General features: G+C 41.9%; 1 protein-coding gene and 2 long non-coding RNA genes across 21 annotated transcripts in view; all 3 read right to left on the reverse strand.

Moving 5' to 3' along the window:
• The window catches only part of LOC109868966 (uncharacterized), a 32,826-nt gene extending 26,036 nt beyond the window's left edge, over window positions 1-6,790 (reverse strand). Inside the window, exon 1 of the long non-coding RNA XR_002251969.2 lies at window positions 6,010-6,790. This is a non-coding gene — a long non-coding RNA (uncharacterized LOC109868966). The remainder of the gene's footprint in view (window positions 1-6,009) is intronic.
• A 1,209-nt stretch (window positions 6,791-7,999) lies between these two features.
• On the reverse strand, window positions 8,000-15,417 carry LOC109869873 (uncharacterized). 4 transcript variants are annotated; one of them, XR_004205324.1, is made up of 5 exons: window positions 13,936-14,839; window positions 12,781-12,937; window positions 12,528-12,663; window positions 12,198-12,382; window positions 8,000-9,264 (listed from the first exon to the last, which is right to left on the reverse strand). It is a non-coding gene; the product is annotated as an uncharacterized LOC109869873 (long non-coding RNA). The 4 variants fall into 4 exon arrangements; XR_004205323.1 differs by lacking the exon at window positions 8,000-9,264 and adding an exon at window positions 14,847-15,400 and having other exon boundaries at window positions 12,028-12,382; window positions 13,936-14,311; XR_004205322.1 differs by lacking the exon at window positions 8,000-9,264 and having other exon boundaries at window positions 12,028-12,382; window positions 13,936-15,417.
• A 112-nt stretch (window positions 15,418-15,529) lies between these two features.
• Window positions 15,530-20,857, reverse strand: part of LOC109869091 (ubiquitin carboxyl-terminal hydrolase 19) — a 35,244-nt gene continuing 29,916 nt past the window's right edge. For 9 of the 16 annotated variants that reach the window (XM_031803559.1, XM_031803561.1, XM_031803567.1 and 6 more), the window contains 2 exons: window positions 20,209-20,375; window positions 17,015-19,259 (listed from right to left, as the gene is read on the reverse strand). In XM_031803559.1, the coding sequence (XP_031659419.1) occupies window positions 19,002-19,259; window positions 20,209-20,375 (425 nt within the window). In that variant the 3' untranslated portion in view covers window positions 17,015-19,001. Of the gene's footprint in view, window positions 16,804-17,014; window positions 19,260-20,208; window positions 20,376-20,857 lie in introns of those variants that run through there. The other 7 variants (XM_031803574.1, XM_031803573.1, XM_031803572.1 and 4 more) reach the window with 1 other exon arrangement.

Genomic DNA, 20,857 nt, shown 5'->3' on the forward strand with positions numbered 1-20,857 from the left:
GAGGAGAGAGGAGAGAGAGAGAGAGAGGGAGAGAATAGAGGGAGGCGTGATAAACAGAAACAGCTGAACACCAACTGAGAGATACAGCAAGAATAGAATCGTAAAATAAGAAAAGCACTGGGAGTCAACAAAAAGACATGCAGTGAATCATTTTGTCTCTCCATAGTATAGTGGACTGGGGCCGTTACCCAACACTAACATTGTGCTTTTACTACCCCCATCTCCCTCCCAGGGCACTTTCTAATGGAACCCCAGGCTCCAACGGGCATAGCAACAACCTTTCTAGAAGCGTCACAGAAACACTGCACGCCACTTTATGAAGTTCCCTGAGTTCCTGAGGCCAGGGAGGGGAGAGAGCAAGCCATTCTCTAACAACATTAATAATAACCATGATGGGTAAAGGATTATCCGCTTATGAACTTGATTTAAGAGGTCAAATATGCTAGGGAGAAATCTGTTTCCCTCTGCAGGATATCAATTCAATTGGACATTGCAGAACATTACACCATCTGCAGCAGGGCAGTTACACATTTCCCCATCAGACTGGTTCTGATAAACCAACAGAGATGTTGTGTGTGTGTGTGTGTGTGTGTGTGTGTGTGTGTGTGTGTGTGTGTGTGTGTGTGTGTGTGTGTGTGTGTGTGTGTGTGTGTGTGTGTGTGTGTGTGTGTGTGTGTGTGCGTGCATGCGTGTGTTCGTCTGAACGTGTGAATTGTGTAGTAGTTAAGAATGTAGTGTTATAGAATTATCGTATTGGTAAAGGGTGTCATTGCTGATCGGCAGGAAGTAATCTAATAGCTCCTCTAGCCTTCCTACCTCATCCCTAAGAGTAGTTATTGTAGGATGGCTTCTGTCAAACTATCTTTCACACCTTCTATGATTTATGAGGGGGACAGGACTTCACACTAGGGTGTGAATATCACACTAATGTGACTTATGGAGGGCTAGGCCCGAGGACCACAACAAGCCCTTCAAGCACGCACGCACACACACACACACACACACACACACACACACACACGCACACACACACGCACACACACACACCAACAGTCGTCCATAATAAACAGATCAAAGGTGTTTACATACACCTGGCGACCACGTGGTTATCTAATTTAATTACTTACATTTTATTTCCTCATTATCTCATAAATCATGAGGTGTGAAATACAGTTTGACAGAACAAACCCAACATCATGTGAAGCCACATGGGTGTGAGATTCACAGCCTAGTGTGAAGTCCCGCCCCCTTTATAAATCAACAAGGTGTGAAAGATTGACAGAAGCCACCTTACAACAACTACGCTTGGGGATTTAAATCAGGAAATAACTTAGATCGGGAAATCCGTACAGGGAAAGCCTTGAATGTGTAGTATTCATGGCGGAGGGATATTTCTCTTCCCTGAAATCCGTAACAGGGAAAGCCTGGAATGTGTAGTATCCATGGCGGAGGGATATTTCTCATCCCTGAAATCCGTAACAGGGAAAGCCTGGAATGTGTAGTATCCATGGCGGAGGGATATTTCTCATCCCTGAAATCCGTAACAGGGAAAGCCTGGAATGTGTAGTAACCATGGCGGAGGGATATTTCTCATCCCTGGTGCCAACCCTCCAGATGTTCAAAAGGAGAAGCTTGGTCACAGATGACTCGTTTTAATTGGTTAAGCAGTAAAATGTTAGTGCATTTGCTAACGTGTCTCCTGGGTTCGGGCTCCTCTCTAAAATCAATCCTATTAGGGGAGAGTGGGATAAATTGAGCCAACCTTGTTTTTAGGAATCATATTAAAAATTAATAATTTGACAAAATAATAATAATTTCATAGAGTCTGTGATGGAAGAAACCACATGAAAAAAGTGGAGTATGGAGTATGTTGAGCCAATGGCCATGGAGTATGTTGAGCCAATGGCCATGGAGTATGTTGAGCCAATGGCCATGGAGTATGTTGAGCCAATGGCCATGGAGTATGTTGAGCCAATGGCCATGGAGTATGTTGAGCCAATGGCCATGGAGTAAGTTGAGCCAATGGCCATGGAGTAAGTTGAGCCAATGGCCATGGAGTATGTTGAGCCAATGGCCATGGAGTATGTTGAGCCAATGGCCATGGAGTATGTTGAGCCAATGGCCATGGAGTATGTTGAGCTAACAGTTGAGCCAATCCCAGGTGAAAAGCAATGCATTATCACTGGGATATGGAGGTAACAACAGGGCCTGGCCTATGTTAAAAGTGTTTTTAAAAAGTACTAAATGTTTAGGTGTTAAGCCTAAAAGATGCATCAAATTATTAAAAGACAAAAAGCGATGGTGATTGTGTTGAATTGTGTAAATAAAGATATATATGGTTTCAAAAAAGTAGCGCTAATATTTAATTCAGTACAGAAATTTATAGGAGGCTTAACTTACCCCGTCCCGTGGTTCAATGTACCCCCATACCCCATACCCCATTACCCCATACCCCCATAACCCCAATACCCCCATACCCCATACCCCATAAAAGAAGTTGCCAAGAGACAACTTCTTTTGGACAAGCTATGTTTTCTAGACTGTAAGGTTAACATGAATTCTGATTATTATTATTATTATTATTTCCAGGGATACACAACATCCTAAAATATACACTGAGCGTACAAACATGCTCTTTCCATGACATAGACTGACCAGGTGAATCCAGGTGAAAGCTATGATCCCTTGTTGATGTCACTGATGATTAAATCTACTTCAATCAGTGTAGATGAAGGGGGGGAGATGGGTTAAAGAAGGATTTTTAAGCCCTGAGAGAATCGAGACATGGATTGTGTATGTGTGTCATTCAGAAGGTGAATGGGCAAGACAAAATATTTCAATGTCTTTGAACGTGGTATGGTCATTTTGGTAACTTTCCCCAGATCTGTGCCTCGACATAATCCTGTCTCGGAGCGCTACGGACAATTCCTTCAACCTAATGGCTTAGTTTTTAGTCTGACATGCACTGTCAACTGTGGGACATTGTATAGACAGGTGTGTGCCTTTCCAAATCATGTTTAAGCAATTGAATTTACCACAAGTGGACTGCAATCAAGTTGTAGAAACATCTCAAGGATGATCAATGGAAACAGGATGCACCTAAGCTCAAATTTGAGTCTCATAGTAAAGGGTCTGAATAATTATGTAAATAAGGTATTTCTGTTTTAAGGTGATACATTTTAGAATACGCTGTAACAACGTGTGGAAAAAGTTAAGGGGTCTGAATACTCGGAAAGTATTCAGACCCCTTGACTTTTTCCACATTCTGTTACGTTACAGCCGTATTCTAAAATGTATCACCTTAAAACAGGAATACCTTATTTACATAATTATTCAGACCCCTAGACTTTTTCCACATTTTGTTACGTTACCGCCTTATTCTAAAATGGATTAAAAATAAAACATTTTACTCATCAATCTACACAATATCTCATAATGACAAAGCAAACACAGGTTTAGACATTATATTTTACTCATCAATCTACACAACATCTCATAATGACAAAGCAAACACAGGTTTAGACATTATATTTTACTCATCAATCTACACAATATCTCATAATGACAAAGCAAACACAGGTTTAGACATTATATTTTACTCATCAATCTACACAATATCTCATAATGACAAAGCAAACACAGGTTTAGACATTATATTTTACTCATCAATCTACACACAATATCTCATAATGACAAAGCAAACACAGGTTTAGACATTATATTTTACTCATCAATCTACACAATATCTCATAATGACAAAGCAAACACAGGTTTAGACATTATATTTTACTCATCAATCTACACAATATCTCATAATGACAAAGCAAACACAGGTTTAGACATTATATTTTACTCATCAATCTACACAATATCTCATAATGACAAAGCAAACACAGGTTTAGACATTATATTTTACTCATCAATCTACACAATATCTCATAATGACAAAGCAAACACAGGTTTAGACATTATATTTTACTCATCAATCTACACAATATCTCATAATGACAAAGCAAACACAGGTTTAGACATTATATTTTACTCATCAATCTACACAATATCTCATAATGACAAAGCAAACACAGGTTTAGACATTATATTTTACTCATCAATCTACACAATATCTCATAATGACAAAGCAAACACAGGTTTTTCAGAAATTTTTGCAAAGTTGTAAAAACAAAACTAAAACATAAATACCTCTCACACTTCGGTTGAGTCTTACGTCTAATGTCACCATGAAATAGGTTGGAACAGTCTGAACACAAAATGTAGAAAAAATATAAAGACCAGGGAGGGACTGAATCTTTCTACATCAGAATGATGAGAGTAAAATGGAACCTTTGACAACTCCTCAGTTTCTGTCTTCATCTGACTAAGATATTTATAAAACACAAGACCAAAGTCGAGACATGAAGGCAGCTTTATCCTTTAGAAAATCAACATCAAGATCTCCTAATTCTAAAAGTGAATTTGTCCTAATCATTTCTGAGATCTATTTGAAAACTAAACACAAGTTTTCCAAATACAAAGGAAAGTTCCTTCCTCTTTTGCATGTACCAAATAGCATTCATACTGGATGATTTTGAGTAAACAATTATTCTCCTTTTCTACCACAGAGGGAGTTTGGGTGACAACAGGAGAGACGGGTCCTGTTCCCTGGCACAGTAGGCATTGTGCCATCCGATACCCGACTGATTGAGGATGGTATTAAACAGCACAATGGGGACATAGGCACAACAATGCTTCTCTCCTACTCTGTAAGACAGGCAGGAAAGCTGCCAATCAAACTGTAGAAATCATTATGCAAATAGGGGATAGTCTAAGCAGGTTATAATTACAGAACAGAACATATGGCAATTATTATCACAATGTGATGATAGTTCTACAGTGATGGTGTAATTTCTAACTGTTGTTGACAAATATTGCAATTAACTGAGTAAAAATAGCAGAGTGTCATTGATTGTGCTTACAAAATGTAGTAGGAGAAATGACAACAGAAAACTATTTGTAGGTGGCTAAATCTTATCGGTTGTATGGATTATCTGGGCTATTGCATTTGTGTGCATGTGGTCTGGTCCATTTCTTACTCAGTGAGCCTGTCTAACTTGGGTTTTCTTTGCGCAAAATGATCATTATCTGGCTAATAATGTCCTGGCATGTGTTAGAATTTCGGGTCCCAGTGTGTGTGTGTGTGTGTATATAAAACAGGTCCCCACAGTAGGTTACATTGGACTCTCTGGGTCTGGGGGGGGGGGGGGGGGGGGGGGGGAGATTGAGATCCTGAGATAAGAGCTTCCATTTCAAAATCTGTTTTTCATGTAAAATAGAGACTGAATTAGTCTATGCGCAACATTTAGTATGTTTAAAAAAATGACAAGTCATTGCCCGGCTGTTGAGCGGCTGGTGGGGTAGATAGTGACAGGGTGTCTCACCCAGAGCTGCGGAACAGCTGTATGCATCTGCACTGGCACTGCTATCGTTACTGCTCTCCATGCGAGGAAAACACGGGAACGACCAATCAAATCCATATAAACCACAGACAGGGCTCTGTGCTTTCACAACATGAGGATTTTTCACAAGAGATTAGTATTTTACGCGTAAGTTTAATCATTGTAAAAGTGCCTTTTAGAGGCACGGCCGCCAAAAAACGCTCGTGTGCATCTGCGCGTTGAAGGTGGACAATGCGAAGTGCCTTTTAGAGGCACGGCCGCCAAAAAACGCTCGTGTGCATCTGCGCGTTGAAGGTGGACAATGCGCATTACCAAATGTATAATGCATTCACGTTGCAGTTTTTATACCCTCGCATCAGAAGTCAAGCATATTTTCTGCACACATACAATGCAGTGACACATTAGTAATATAAACCTGGAATGCACATTAGGTTTAGGCTAAAGTCCTCAGTCTATAAGCCTATTTTTCATGAGAAAAGTACTGAGCCAAATAAAACAAACAAAGAACGTAAAGGACACAAAAAGACAACAAAAGTTTTGCAAAAACACACATTACCGTCTTCCTATGTAGGGACAGGCGCAGTCAATGAGATGGTGTGTCCTTTGCACACTCGAAGACAGTACGCGTCCGACAGAAATATTGGTCCCGTTTTACACTGTCTCGAGCAAAGCCGACCGTTCGCAGGACTCTGGTGCCTTTTTATTGGCTCACCATGGCTCGCTCTGCCCTCCCTTCTTTGCCTGGGTTCGCGTGCGCAACAACAGCGTGCGCAACAGCTTCTCCATGGCGCTCTTACTTGACAAAGGTTAATTCATTCATTTAAAATAGCTTTATTTTACCTCTTCAACATTTACTCATCTAAATAAATTAATATTTGATATTCCACGTGCTATTTATAGGCTACTCTCACATAACTTATTTTTGGTTGGGGATTACACAATCAAGGCACATCAGTTTGTTTTTTCTCACAGCAATTGTTGTTCTCAAAATATCTCTGAAATAGCCTATCAATAATCAACAATATAGACCATCGACTGTGTATTTTTATTTCAATCAATTATTGAGTCTGAGTATCTGACAAAACTATAAAAATAGGCAAGCTAACGTTGTAGGCTATGAAGTCCCCGTCAACATGCAAAAATCTAAACCAATTTTTCCTTTAATTTAGCCCGAAGGTGATTTTAGCATGTCTACTATACACAGCCTTGGAGAGCAACAGAGCGCAATTTCCATTCCAAGAATAATAAACTACAACAAGATGCCTGTGGTGATTCTCAATATCTTCTACTTCTTCTACTTCTTCTACTTCTGTCATAAATTCTACTGCACTGAACAAAAAATATGAACGCAACATGTGAAGTGTTGGTCCCATGTTTCATGAGCTGAAATAAAATATCCCAGAGATGTTCCATATGCACAAAAAGCTGATTTCTCTCAAATTTTGTGAACACATTTGTTTACATCCCTGTTAGCGAACATTTCTAATTTACCACAATAATCCATCCATCTGACAGATGTGGTATATAAAGAAGCTGATTAAAAAGGCATGATAATTACACAGGTGCACCTTAATAAAAGGCCACTAAAATCTGTCACACAACACAATGCCACAGAGATGTCTCAAGTTGAGGGAGCATGCAATTGGCATGCTGACTGCAGGAGTTTCCACCAGAGCTCATGATAAAGAATTTAATATTAATTTCTCTACCATAAGCCGCTTCCAATGTTGTTTTAGAGAATTTGGCAGTATGTCCAACCAGCCTCAAAACCGCAGACCAGGTGTATGGTGTCATGTGGGAGAGTGGTTTGCTGATGTCAATGTTGTGAACAGAGTGTCCCATGGTGACGGTGTGGTTATGTTATGGGCAGGCATAAGCTACGGACAACAAACACAATAACATTTTATCGATGGCAATTTGACTGCAGAGATCCCGAGGCCCATTGCGTTGCCCTTCTTTTTTTTTAAGGTATCTGTAACCAACAGATGCATATATGTATTCCCAGTCATGTGAAATCCATAGATTAGGGTTTAATTAATTTAATTCCATTGACTGATTTACTTATATGACATGTAACTCAGTAAAGTTACATTTGGGCTCCCGTCCGGGTTAGGCCATCATTGTAAATAAGAATTTGTTCTTAACTGGACTTTCCTAGTTAAATAAAAAATATTTTGTTGTTGTTGTTGCATGATGCATTGTATTTTTGTTCAGTATAGTTTGAAATGCGTGTTGCACATCTCATTTAGCCTCACCTGAGATTGATGTGTAAAGCCCAAATATCCAGAATCTCCACTGCCATCTTGAGGAAGTTGGAACCATGAGGTGGAGTCTGCATCTAGGGTGGCGTACAGTAGGCTTCATCATGTTCCAGATCAACCTAATGAAACCTAATGTCATCAAATGAAATGCGTCACTAAATTCTATTCCACAATGAGAGATAATTGTGTCGGTTCTATATTAGATGTCCATTTGGTAATTCCACAGCATAGCGCTGCATAAGATCCTGACATGCTGATGTGTGCCCAAAATAAACATCATAAAAGAAAGATACAAATATTTTATTTGTGGAAGGGTAAAACATATTAATGTGTGTGATTAGAGACAATCAAGCCATTGAGGCTTCATATATATAAAGTAGATCTGACAAGGACTACAACACGTTGTATTATTCCCCTAGAGACCTGTACCTGGAAGTCAGAGTGAAATAGTACTTGGTATTATGTACAGACCATTACACACTGAACACACACTATCTGGTGAACAGTGAGTGAAGAGTCTTCCTACTGTACACACTGTGCCTCATCGTTTGGCTTGTAATGAGAGGACACAGCGTCTGCTTCTGCAATCAGCGTCTGCTTCAGCAAACAACTATGGCCAGTACATCAGATTAACCAACTCTGTACACATTGTGCTGGAGATCAGAGGTGTTGATTGGATGTGCCCAGCCTGGTCAGTCTGCACTGCAGAGATAGGACCACTGTATACTGTCCAGTAACCACACAGTCAACTCCACTAGAAGGTCATTTCAGATTGCAAGTGTCCTGTCACATGTAGTGTATCAACTATTTAATACGATGTTATTACTAACTAACTATTTTCCAGACAGGAATGTTCGTCAAGCTGTTTTCTCTCTCCAAGTCCCTGAAGTCAACATCATGACAATTATTATAAGTGCATTTCTGACCCTACACCCTGCATTAAATTATGTCCGAGGTTACGAATACTGAGTCTTCGCCCCCGCCCCGCCCCTCCGGGAACTTCTTTCACAAAGCTAAGGATCCAAATCACATTCTGCAAGTGTTCTCTTTTTACTATATACGCTTTACCAAAAAGGATGAGGCGAGGGGTTTTACCCAGCCCAAAATCTGTACACACCCTGAGAACTCTGCTTCCCAATGTGTTTGCACATTACATCGCTATGGACTGTGTGTTCGTGTCTTGCTTGCTGATATGTTGTGTACATCTAGTAGGCTAACTCAAAAGAACATGAAAACGCTAGACTGCCTGTTACGTCGTGCTTATGTTTGACTTCTGTTACAAAAGACAAAGAACTACATTTGCTTGAACAAGTGGCAGCGGAGTCATGGGGTGAGTGAGTGATCACAGAGCAGCAGCTGGAAGGACTCGGGGAGGGGTAGGGCACGCAGCGGAGTCATGGGGTGAGTGAGTGATCACAGAGCAGCAGCTGGAAGGACTCGGGGAGGGGTAGGGCACACAGCGGATCTTACACATGTGCAGAAATCTCTGTATCCAAAACAGAAAAAGTCCAAAACTCCTGTGTTCCAGAAAATCCAGAACCGCAGCCACTCTGTTGAAGTTGAATTATCACTGTTAGTAACTACCCTAATAATAAAACGTCAATAATAGCAATAATCACACTTTAAACGTAACCTCACACCCTGCTCTGCTGATGATCCCTGATTGATTAGTTCCCCTAGATCCATCATTAGTCTTCACCCTGTAGGCTGATAATCAATCACTTGTTCACAACTTAACTGTATCTAAAAGGCCTGAGGGGAAATCGATAGTGCTTTTAGGTGACAGTAACACCCTAACTAATCAATATTTGATCAGTAAATTCCCATACACAGTGTGTCTGTGACACAAAAAAGAAACAAACATTTTCCTCCACACAGCTCTATTGAACTCCACATGAGTACAAGCTGATAGTTTAGAATGTTCACCACGAAACATACAAGCACTGTCTTACGTCGGGTGGCGTCAATCCTACGTCACCCCCGACTGACAGTCAACGCAGACGATTAGTTACACTATCTGCCGTGAGACAATGACATACAAGAACACACAAAGTACATCCAGATACACAGCCGTCGGTTCAAATATACAGTGCCTTGCGAAAGTATTCGGCCCCCTTGAACTTTGCGACCTTTTGCCACATTTCAGGCTTCAAACATAAAGATATAAAACTGTATTTTTCTGTGAAGAATCAACAACAAGTGGGACACAATCATGAAGTGGAACGACATTTATTGGATATTTCAAAAATTGGGCATGCAAAATTATTCAGCCCCTTTACTTTCAGTGCAGCAAACTCTCTCCAGAAGTTCAGTGAGGATCTCTGAATGATCCAATGTTGACCTAAATGACTAATGATGATAAATACAATCCACCTGTGTGTAATCAAGTCTCGGTATAAATGCACCTGCACTGTGATAGTCTCAGAGGTCCGTTAAAAGCGCAGAGAGCATCATGAAGAACAAGGAACACACCAGGCAAGTCCGAGATACTGTTGTGAAGAAGTTTAAAGCCGGATTTGGATACAAAAAGATTTCCCAAGCTTTAAACATCCCAAGGAGCACTGTGCAAGCGATAATATTAAAATGGAAGGAGTATCAGACAACTGCAAATCTACCAAGACCTGGCCGTCCCTCTAAACTTTCAGCTCATACAAGGAGAAGACTGATCAGAGATGCAGCCAAGAGGCCCATGATCACTCTGGATGAACTGCAGAGATCTACAGCTGAGGTGGGAGACTCTGTCCATAGGACAACAATCAGTCGTATATTGCACAAATCTGGCCTTTATGGAAGAGTGGCAAGAAGAAAGCCATTTCTTAAAGATATCCATCAAAAGTGTTGTTTAAAGTTTGCCACAAGCCACCTGGGAGACACACCAAAAATGTGGAAGAAGGTGCTCTGGTCAGATGAAACCAAAATTTAACTTTTTGGCAACAATGCAAAACGTTATGTTTGGCGTAAAAGCAACACAGCTCATCACCCTGAACACACCATCCCCACTGTCAAACATGGTGGTGGCAGCATCATGGTTTGGGCCTGCTTTTCTTCAGCAGGGACAGGGAAGATGGTTAAAATTGATGGGAAGATGGATGGAGCCAAATACAGGACCATTCTGGAAGAAAACCTGATGGAGTCTGCAAAACACCTGAGACTGGGACGGAGATTTGTCTTCCAACAAGACAATGATCCAAAACATAAAGCAAAATCTACAATGGAATGGTTCAAAAATAAACATATCCAGGTGTTAGAATGGCCAAGTCAAAGTCCAGACCTGAATCCAATCGAGAATCTGTGGAAAGAACTGAAAACTGCTGTTCACAAATGCTCTCCATCCAACCTCACTGAGCTCGAGCTGTTTTGCAAGGAGGAATGGGAAAAAATGTCAGTCTCTCGATGTGCAAAACTGATAGAGACATACCCCAAGCGACTTACAGCTGTAATCGCAGCAAAAGGTGGCGCTACAAAGTATTAACTTAAGGGGGCTGAATAATTTTGCACGCCCAATTTTTCAGTTTTTGATTTGTTAAAAAAGTTTGAAATATCCAATAAATGTCGTTCCACTTCATGATTGTGCCCCACTTGTTGTTGATTCTTCACAAAAAAATAGAGTTTTATATCTTTATGTTTGAAGCCTGAAATGTGGCAAAAGGTCGCAAAGTTCAAGGGGGCCGAATACTTTCGCAAGGCACTGTACAGTCTGAATGTGTCTCCTATCAAACAAGACTGTTGCCCTAGCAACAACAGCCCATTCGCCTATTTCTTAGAATTGAACCGTCTCAGTTATGTACTGCAGTCAAAGGCCTGATTGTGCCTCATCTTCCACAATTACCCACCAGCCATTGTGATGGGTTACTTAGAAAAGGTGTCTCGATTTTGCAGTAGTCAAATGGCAAACTCCCCTTCAAGCTTAGAAATAAGTCATAAATCTCCAACACGACCATCCACAAAAAGTGTGCAACACATTCCCTGGATATATCATTAGGAATAGTGTTTCCACATAAGAGCGCTTCCAAAGAAAGTTAAATCAATTCCAGCGCAAACAAACCCACAAACCAAATACACCCAAATTAAACTAGGGCTTAGCTGTTTCAAGCTCATCCATTGTAATGCCATTATAAATAGTGAAACAGTAAGACTAACTGGGGTTCTAACTGAAACATGTCTTTAGATAAGAGCACGTGTGAAGTTATAACAGAGTTTCACTGCTCAACCATGTAACTCTCTCATTGTGATATTACAAACGGTGAGGTATATGACCTGTATATTCTTAACAGAATGTGGTATACGTAAACAATGCCTTTACATTGATGACCTAGTTCTGACATATTTTAATTTTAAAAACAGCCGTCTTCTACATTTGTAATATAATGGTTGTCAGTATCACACACCCTGAGTACACAGAACTTAGAGGAGGAGTTTGAGCAACTACAGCAGTTACCTTCAACCAGCAGACCCAATGAGTTCCCCCAACCCAAGCCCTCACCCTGGAGCTATAGGCTGCAGACACACCACTCTAGCCTGCCCCATGTTGGAGGTTCCTGTCATAACTGGCTGAAATACACTAGGTCTGAGATGGCTCGGAACGGTCGTTCTGGACCAGACGTAGGTCATACAGCTGTGAGGTGGAGGCTATATGCAGGTCTCTGAGCCGTCTCAGTCCAGGAACACCTTCAGAATCAGACATGGACCAAGAACAGAAACACCATGTGAGGACATTTAAAACATACTGGATCTGCAATGGTACAAATCCACATCCATATGAGTACGCACAAACCATCCAAAAGAACATGAACCGAGAAAGAAAAAAACATACCTTTGGATGGGCAACAATGTCCTCATCATTCTGCAGGATGCTGTCATCTATGAATATGTGCTGTGACTTCCTGGTCGAAGGGGTCCCGGCACCGAAGCTTTCCTCCCAGGAAGGAGTGTAGGTGTTCCTGGCCAACCTAAAGAGAGAGAGATCAGTGCCCTGACTACATCACGAAACACGGAAACCTTCATGGAGGTCAATACAGAGCACAACTTCTCTATTACAATTACTGTGATACTTAAGACTAAATGACCTGATGATGATTCAAAGATGTAGGAGCTTGCCAGCAAACTAGGGCACCCCCATTAGTGTGATAAGACTTCAAGCCTTTTGGAATGGTGCCCCGGATCTGGACTGGTCAGAACCACCCCCTTCTTACTACAGCGGATCAAACTCTGCTTTAGAGTATCCTTTTAGAATGAGAATAAACAAAACCAAGTTTACAGGTCATCCTGCAAGTTCTGCTGAATCAAATTATCTTCTTTCACCCTCCCTGCCGATATTCCTACACAAATAGTCCTTGACAGTTTGAATAAGTTATTATGTGGATGTTTTTAAACTGCAGCTAACTGTGTAAGGCAGCCTCTGAGCCTCCCCCCTGCAGAAACAGATGTGTTCTGCTCCAGTAAACTAACTGGTACAGGAACACACTGAGGGGGATGACAAGGGACTGCAGCCACTCTGTACCCAGGGGAGTAGCACCACACACCAGGCACCCATAATACATCTCACCGTGAATGACCTTCTGTTGTGAGTTTGTCTTAAAGGGCATTGTTCCTCGAACAAGATTTAAGACTTGTAAGAATTTGGACCACTATATCCCACCCACCCCCCCACACTACTCTCAAATAATTATGACTCACCTCTGGGTAGCAATGATACCTGTACAAGCTTTAACACAGTAGCAGCCTCTAAATGCCACCTGTAACACAGTAGCACCCTCTAAATGCCACCTGTAACACAGTAGCACCCTCTAAATGCCACCTGTAACACAGTAGCAGCCTCTAAATGCCACCTGTAACACAGTAGCAGCCTCTAAATGACAAGCTGCAACAGGTAACAGCCTACAATGACAACAGGTAACAGCCTACAATGACAACAGGTAGCAGCCTACAATGACAACAGGTAGCAGCCTACAATGACAACAGGTAGCAGCCTACAATGACAACAGGTAGCAGCCTACAATGACAACAGGTAGCAGCCAATAATGAGTAATGAGTGCAATGACTGGACTATTGGCAGAGTAGCTAACATAACAGTATGATTATGATACGAGCAACGCGTCCATTTAATAAGGCAGTTAGCAAGAGCTTGGTAAAATGCCAGGACAACACAGTCATTATAGGTATTGTCCTAATGATACCACATCCAGCATCACACCCTCCCCCACCCAAAGCACTCATCATACCTTAAGGGCTGGGAGTTCGGGGGAACAGTGGGTGGGAGCTCTGGGTGAGGGCACGGGACGCAGAAGACAGCACGCGAGGAAGGTCTCAGCCAAAAGTTAAGGAACAAGATGGAAAAGTCCCTTCCCGTCTGCCACCAGATCCTTCAGTAGCTGGAAGGAGGAGGGTAGGCTCCAGTGGTACAGCCCCCTTCACAGCCAGCTCCTTGTTCCCCTCCGGAAAGTACAGCATGGCTAGGTGCTCGTCCAGCACCCCCCTGAACTACCGACCTGCAGCGGAGCAGGTGAAGCCTGCCACCCGGGCCAAACTAGGAGTGATAGCAGACAGCACACTCACATGGTGGGAGTTGAGGTGAGTCACTCATCCAATCCCATGTACCTACAGACAACAGAAAGAGACCGATGTTTGGCAATTACACTCAGCAAGGGCACCATCGTGGCAGGTTGGCACACAGTGGCAATGATTCCACTTATTGAATTGTCATGTCATTTACAGAAAAAGGTTAGTTTTGGGGCATCTGCTCCTTGAAAAATATTTTGGATCACTCTCATTCATTATAGCTTGTAGAACACTGTTCTACCTCCAAAATAAAACTGCCTACATGTAGAAAATGGCTATTTAGAGTTTTGACTAGGCGGTATACAGTTACGACCAGGAGAGACTATTTCGTACCAGGTTAGGAAAATGTATGTAGTATGTTAGGGTAATTATGATATGGGGTTAGGGCTAGCTAAAACGGCATCTTAACCTGCTACGAAAAGTCACTTCCGGTCGCAGCTGTACTCCCATCTAGTCACAACCGCTATTTAGGATAACTGAGGTCAATGAATGTAAATATATATATATTTTTAAATACATTCCCTGACTGCGGTCCCCTGAACTCGTCACCTATAATGCAACCCGGTTGAATTACCGTTCTCATTTGTACTAATTTGTCCCCATGTCACAATTTAAATAAAATAATCCAAGGCTGCAATAGTTCCTTGACTTGTCACGGCGTCAGACACCAATATGGTGCTATTGAGATCAACATGAAGGAAGCTTTTTCTTCTTTAGAGACAACCCTTGAGGTCTTCTTCAGTGGTACACCCGTTATATTCATTGACATTTCCTTTGGCGTGTGGAGTACACCGCTCATCAAACGGGTCATGCTCATTACGACCGTCCCCGTGGTTTAGAGGGATGATCATCGGTCTTGTCGCAGTCTGACTTGAGGAGCCTCCAGTCCCGAATGATCGGTTGTCAACACCCGATTTTCCTTGACTAAATAACGAGCCAATTTGTCAGTAAAATTGCGTGAGGGTTGAGCTAGCTAACTCGGTATGTTACTGAAACCAGAGATCCTCGTAAATCTTTTGACCAATCGTAGATTTGTAGCTCTAAATTTGTACAACTAGTCACATACAAATACAATCACTCTGCCAACTTATTTTGACAGGAAAAAAGTGTTTGCTTTTACTTTCTGAAACCGTCGTTTCTTCTTCTCTCTGCGTAATGTGTGGAGTCTGAAAGCAAATACAGTAACAAGCGCCATGTAAAAGAAGTGCAGGTTGGAGGACCAACAATTTTAACACAGAAAATGGTAGAAACGGAGGGTAAAAACAAAAAGTTTCCAGGCAACTTTATTCACGTTCCTACTGAATCAGAGTGTGTATTCAAATAACCCGTTAGCGCTTCTCAAAAAGTGTTTAATTTATATTAACAATGTATAATCTTATACACATTCTCATTAACCCCCAACGTTATATATGCAGTCCAATACAAATGAAGGGAGGGGTATACAAGAGTACTCAAACAGAAATGAAGATATGTAGCAGAAGTGGTAACAGCATTCTATTGTACGGCTACTGTGTATCTACATGCACATTTCAGTGTGTATCAAGTTAGTTTCTTCCCAAAAAATTACATCCACAGGATTGGATAAATTACAAAGTAAAAATGTTTTTAAAATGTTTTAAAATCTAAAGCAAAGCAACTAAATCCAGATGTGGTATGAAAATAGTCAACAGAAAGACAGTTACTTTTTGTCCTCTGTATGAACATAAAATAAACAACTTCTGCACCCATTACACTATATCGGTACCCAGCTTACAGAATCACAACACAGACCAGACTAAACCTTGATGAGAAGCGGGAAAAAAACCACACTCAAATGCTTACACACCCAGACACACATGTCCAATCCTCTCACATCACAATTTTCCCTCAATCCCAACAGGCCGGGTGGGGGGGGCGGGGTTGTTTGATGTTAGCCACATCCTTTGTGACCTCTGAACCAGACACCCGTTTATCATGGGATAAAAGGGGGTCATAAGCGGCATGGCCACCAACATTGTCTAGGTGGGCTCTTCCATCAGCCAACAGGCTGCAACCCGGAGGCTCTGGGGAAACAGGAGTGTGTGGAGGCTTTTGTTGTATGTGCAAACAAGCTGTGTGTGTGTGTGTGCGCGTGTGTGTGTGGGCGCACACACGTGTGTATAAATGTGTTGCATGAATATTACTACATAACCAGCATGAGCTGGTATGTCCACATCTGTGGTGACATGTACTGGTCCTTCCTTCCCCACAAATCCACTTCTGACATGTTTAGCATTGCACCACTGAGGGGACGCTTTGAAGACGTCCAGTTTATTAGTGTTGTTTACTGAGGAGTGTATTTCGCAATGTTGCTGCTGGCATCGGTCCACAGCTGGAGCCTTATGCCAGCTCGGTGGAGCTTCAGTCACACCTTAGTCCACCTCCTCCATGTTACTGTAGGACAGAGCAGAACATTCGCCAGAGTGTCCAAACAGCTCAGAGGTCACCTCTGGGGTCAGCGGAGGGGGTCCTTCAGGGTCCAGGTCAGTCCCAAAGAGTGCCTGGCCAGAGGCCTGTAAAATAAAGGAGTGTTACAAATCATGCTTTTCTGTGGACCAGTTCCCTTTCAGGAAGACCAGACCCATCTGGTCTGTTACGCATCCAAAAGCATAAACGCACTGGACTGACAGACATATTCCTTGCAGCCACTAACAAAACCCAGTTCCAATTGGATGGACGATTTCCATGTTCGTTTACTAAAAAATAATATTCATTAAGACAGCATAAAGGTTGACATTTTATTTTGAAAAGTAGTACAAGTGTTGGTTTATTGGGGCAGCATTAAGATGGAAGGACCTGTACACATTATTGCTAGGAAATGTCCCACTTTCTTTAAATAATAGTGACTATTAAGATCACATTTAAAATTGTACAATTTCTATACAGCAATCTAGTAAATATTTCTGCTATAAAATATACACTTCCTTACATCAGTAACTTTCACTTTACACCCACAACCATAGGGAATCTTTGCCATCTGTAGGGAGCCTAGATTATTCACATTTCCTTGTGTCGACATTTCACTGAGGCAAACCACTGGATAAACCGCTGAGACATACTGGGCATTGATAGCAGATGGTGAATTTACCAAGCCCATCTACAGCTGGAGAGGCATGACAGAGTGCAGTGTGATATCCCTGAGACTTGAACATATTACTACAACACTGTTACAGAAGGTTAGTCCATATACCAGCAACACAGATAATCATTAAGTGTAGCAATTTTCATTGATAGAAAGCTGATGCCGTCCACCTAATGAGTTGACGTCACTACTAAGCTTCAGCTTCATACTGTACATCAGCGCACGTATTATTTTGCACAAACAGTCGTAAAGCTCTGACATATCTAGCTATTTCACCCCCAAAAAAAGAAGCACATTTAAAAAGGTTAAACAAGTGGCTTTCATGAAGTCTGACAAGGATAAGGAAAACGTATGAACAGCAGGGTTGGGCTCAATTCGAACATAAGGCAGTCACAATTCAGGAAGTAAACAGGAAGGAAGTAAACAAAACCTACAATGCAATAACCTGAAGAAAAAAAATTGCATTTATTTTCAATGACTTCTCAATAAACTGAAAAGTTAAAGTTATCTATTTCGAAAAATAATGTAAAAATACATGTCTGAATTTTAAATTCAAATCACTTCCTGAATTAACAGCCTCCAATTCGAATTGAGCCCAACCCTAGTGGACAGAAAACAATACAACCGCTGAATTAAGAGCTTACCATTGACAACATAAAATCTAAAATAAATCAGCAGTGTGACAAACAAGCAGAAGGCACATACTAGCTTACAGTGAGTCTAAAACACTCTGTATTCATTAAAGCAAAACACACATTTTAGCTGTCTTCAGGTTACAGTACAAAGTCATGACTGCACAAAGCAAGGCGGAGCCCATCATACCACCCTGGGATGGAGCTAAAGGATTACAATATCTTATTCCCTCACCCACTCAACACTATCACAGTAGGACTTAAACCCTATACCCTAGTTCAAGTCCTCTCCGCAGCATCTCTTGTGCAAAAACATAGGACTAACCATTACGAAACACGCATTTCAGATTTTTGTACTGAAAACCTACATGAGAGAGAGAGAGAGACACTTGGCATGGACACATAAAAGGCTGAAGTAGGTTTGAACTAGAATTTAACGTATCTTATAGGGACATACATTATGGACTGCAGTAAATAAGAAGGCCAAGCCTTGCTGAGCCAAGTTACTAGTAGATGCTATTGGACTTGATTAACAGATATGCAGTGTATAATTTAGTTAACATTTTGAATGTGTTCAGCAGCATATTGATTTATAGGCCATCTACAAAACAAAATGTTTTCGTATTGGCATGGATATTTCATTAGACTTTACATTTTTTTGGTATATAAGCCTATTTATAAACTGGTTGGCTCGAGTCCTGAATGCTGATTGGCTGACAGCCGTGGTATATCAGACCATATACCACGGATATGACAAAACATGTATTCTTACTGCTCTAATTACTTCAGTAACCAGTTTATAATAGCAATAAGGTGCCTCGGTGGTTTGTGGTATATGGCCAATATACCACGGCTAAGGGCTGTGGTCCAGGAACTCCGCATTGTGTCGTGCATTAGAACATCCCTTAGCCGTGGTATATTGGCCATATACCACACCCTCTCGTGCATTATTGCTTTAGTATACAAGCGTGTATGTGTGGGGTGTGATACTGGCCGCTTAGCCCCAGTTGGCTCTGTACAGTAGGTTCACTAACAACGCTAGTAGAGCAGCCAAGGTACCCAGGACAAAATATCGGACACAGTCGTCATCAGAATAATGCGGGATCCTTTGGCGCAGCAGCCGCCACACCTGCCCCTCCACCCCATCCTCCCTCCTGGCTGCTCTTCTCCTCCCCAGCCTGGGACGGAACAGGCCCCGGGGGCCCTCTTCAACACCCTCCTCTTCCTGCTCCAGTTCCTGCCATATCAGAGATGCCTGCGATGGCGGAAACCTGTGTCAGCTTCAGGGAAAGGCTTGGTTCTTCCTAAAGCAACGCCACCTCACCACAGCCAGACCTCCAGCAAACCCCTCCCCTTCCACTCCACTCTGTCTAATATATTAACGGTGTCACAGGCCACAGGGTCAAGGACGAGCCAGACAGCATGAGGACAGCTCAGAGCGATGTGAGGGGAGTCTCTCAGAAAACACATGGATAGAGAAACTATCACATCTTTCTTTTCAACAGTTAACTAATAGATACATTAAATCAAATATTTTTTTTTGTAGATAAATTAAATCAGAGTACAAGAAAAATGCACCATACATCTTCATTTTCAGAGGCATTAAATAGCTTCCACAAAGTTTGAAAACATACAGCCCTTATTAATTCTGAGGCAATTCACTTTGTTTTCAGCATTTGGACAGAAAACTATGCTGCTTAGATGCCAAAACAGATCAGATAAAGGGGACAAGAGAAAGCCAATGTCTGGCACTTCAGGATAATAAGTTGAAACACGTGTGCACAGCTTTTCTCCAAAGCCGCTATTCAATTTAGAAACTAGCATAAAACTCTTGATGAACAAACCAATGGCCTTGAAACAGATTAGATCCATCGTCTTTCATCACAGCTTAAGAAGCAGAAACCACATTACTCTGTCAATGACAACTGAGATCATTTCTCATTTCTCTAAAAGCACCACAAGCAACCAACTAAATATCACTGCATGAAGACGACTAGATGAATGAACACAGTGTTACATCTCACTCATGTGGTGAAAATATAATCTCAGGAAATTTAAATCTACCTCAAAACGAGTCATGTTGGGCCGAGTTTAATTGAATCCCTCATGATGCACTATTCCTCGAGGAGTTTTTCTACTACCATGTAATGGATACTGGTACTTCCCTAAGGGATACTCTCAGAGGTAGAGAATGGCGCCCTCACCTGGCTGGCGCTGGCTCCTGCAGAGGTGGGGGACTCGGCCCCCAGTAAGCGAGGTGGTCGTTCCACAGGGGAGTTGCGGCGGCGGTAGAACAGCACGTAGGCATAGCGTGTCACCACCTGGCTCTCCTCCACCATAGTCACCGTACTGTCATCAAAAAGACGCCAGCCTGGGGGTGGGGGGGGGTCGTGTAGGAAGGGGAGGTGGAAGGTGAGGGAGAGGGGGAAGGTGTAGGAGAGAATAGGGGGAGGAGGAAGAGGAGGAAGGAAGAGGAGTGGGGAGGTGGAGGAAGAGTAGAGGTGAGGACGGCAGGTGAGATCATTTTAACAGTATGAACAGAATATAACAGTAGAGACGACTAAAATACAGTAGCGACGACTAAAATACAGTAGAGTCGACTGTAGAGCCGACGAAAATTCAGTAGCGCCTACTAAAATACAGTAGCGCCTACGAAAATACAGTAGCGCCTACGAAAATACAGTAGCGCCTACGAAAATACAGTAGCGCCTACGAAAATACAGTAGCGCCTACGAAAATACAGTAGCGCCTACGAAAATACAGTAGCGCCTACGAAAATACAGTAGCGCCTGCTAAAATACAGTATAGCCTGCTAAAATACAGTATAGCCTACTAAAATACAGTATAGCCTAC

Source organism: Oncorhynchus kisutch, linkage group LG24 (assembly GCF_002021735.2).
Source record: "Oncorhynchus kisutch isolate 150728-3 linkage group LG24, Okis_V2, whole genome shotgun sequence".
Classification (NCBI taxonomy): domain Eukaryota; kingdom Metazoa; phylum Chordata; class Actinopteri; order Salmoniformes; family Salmonidae; genus Oncorhynchus; species Oncorhynchus kisutch.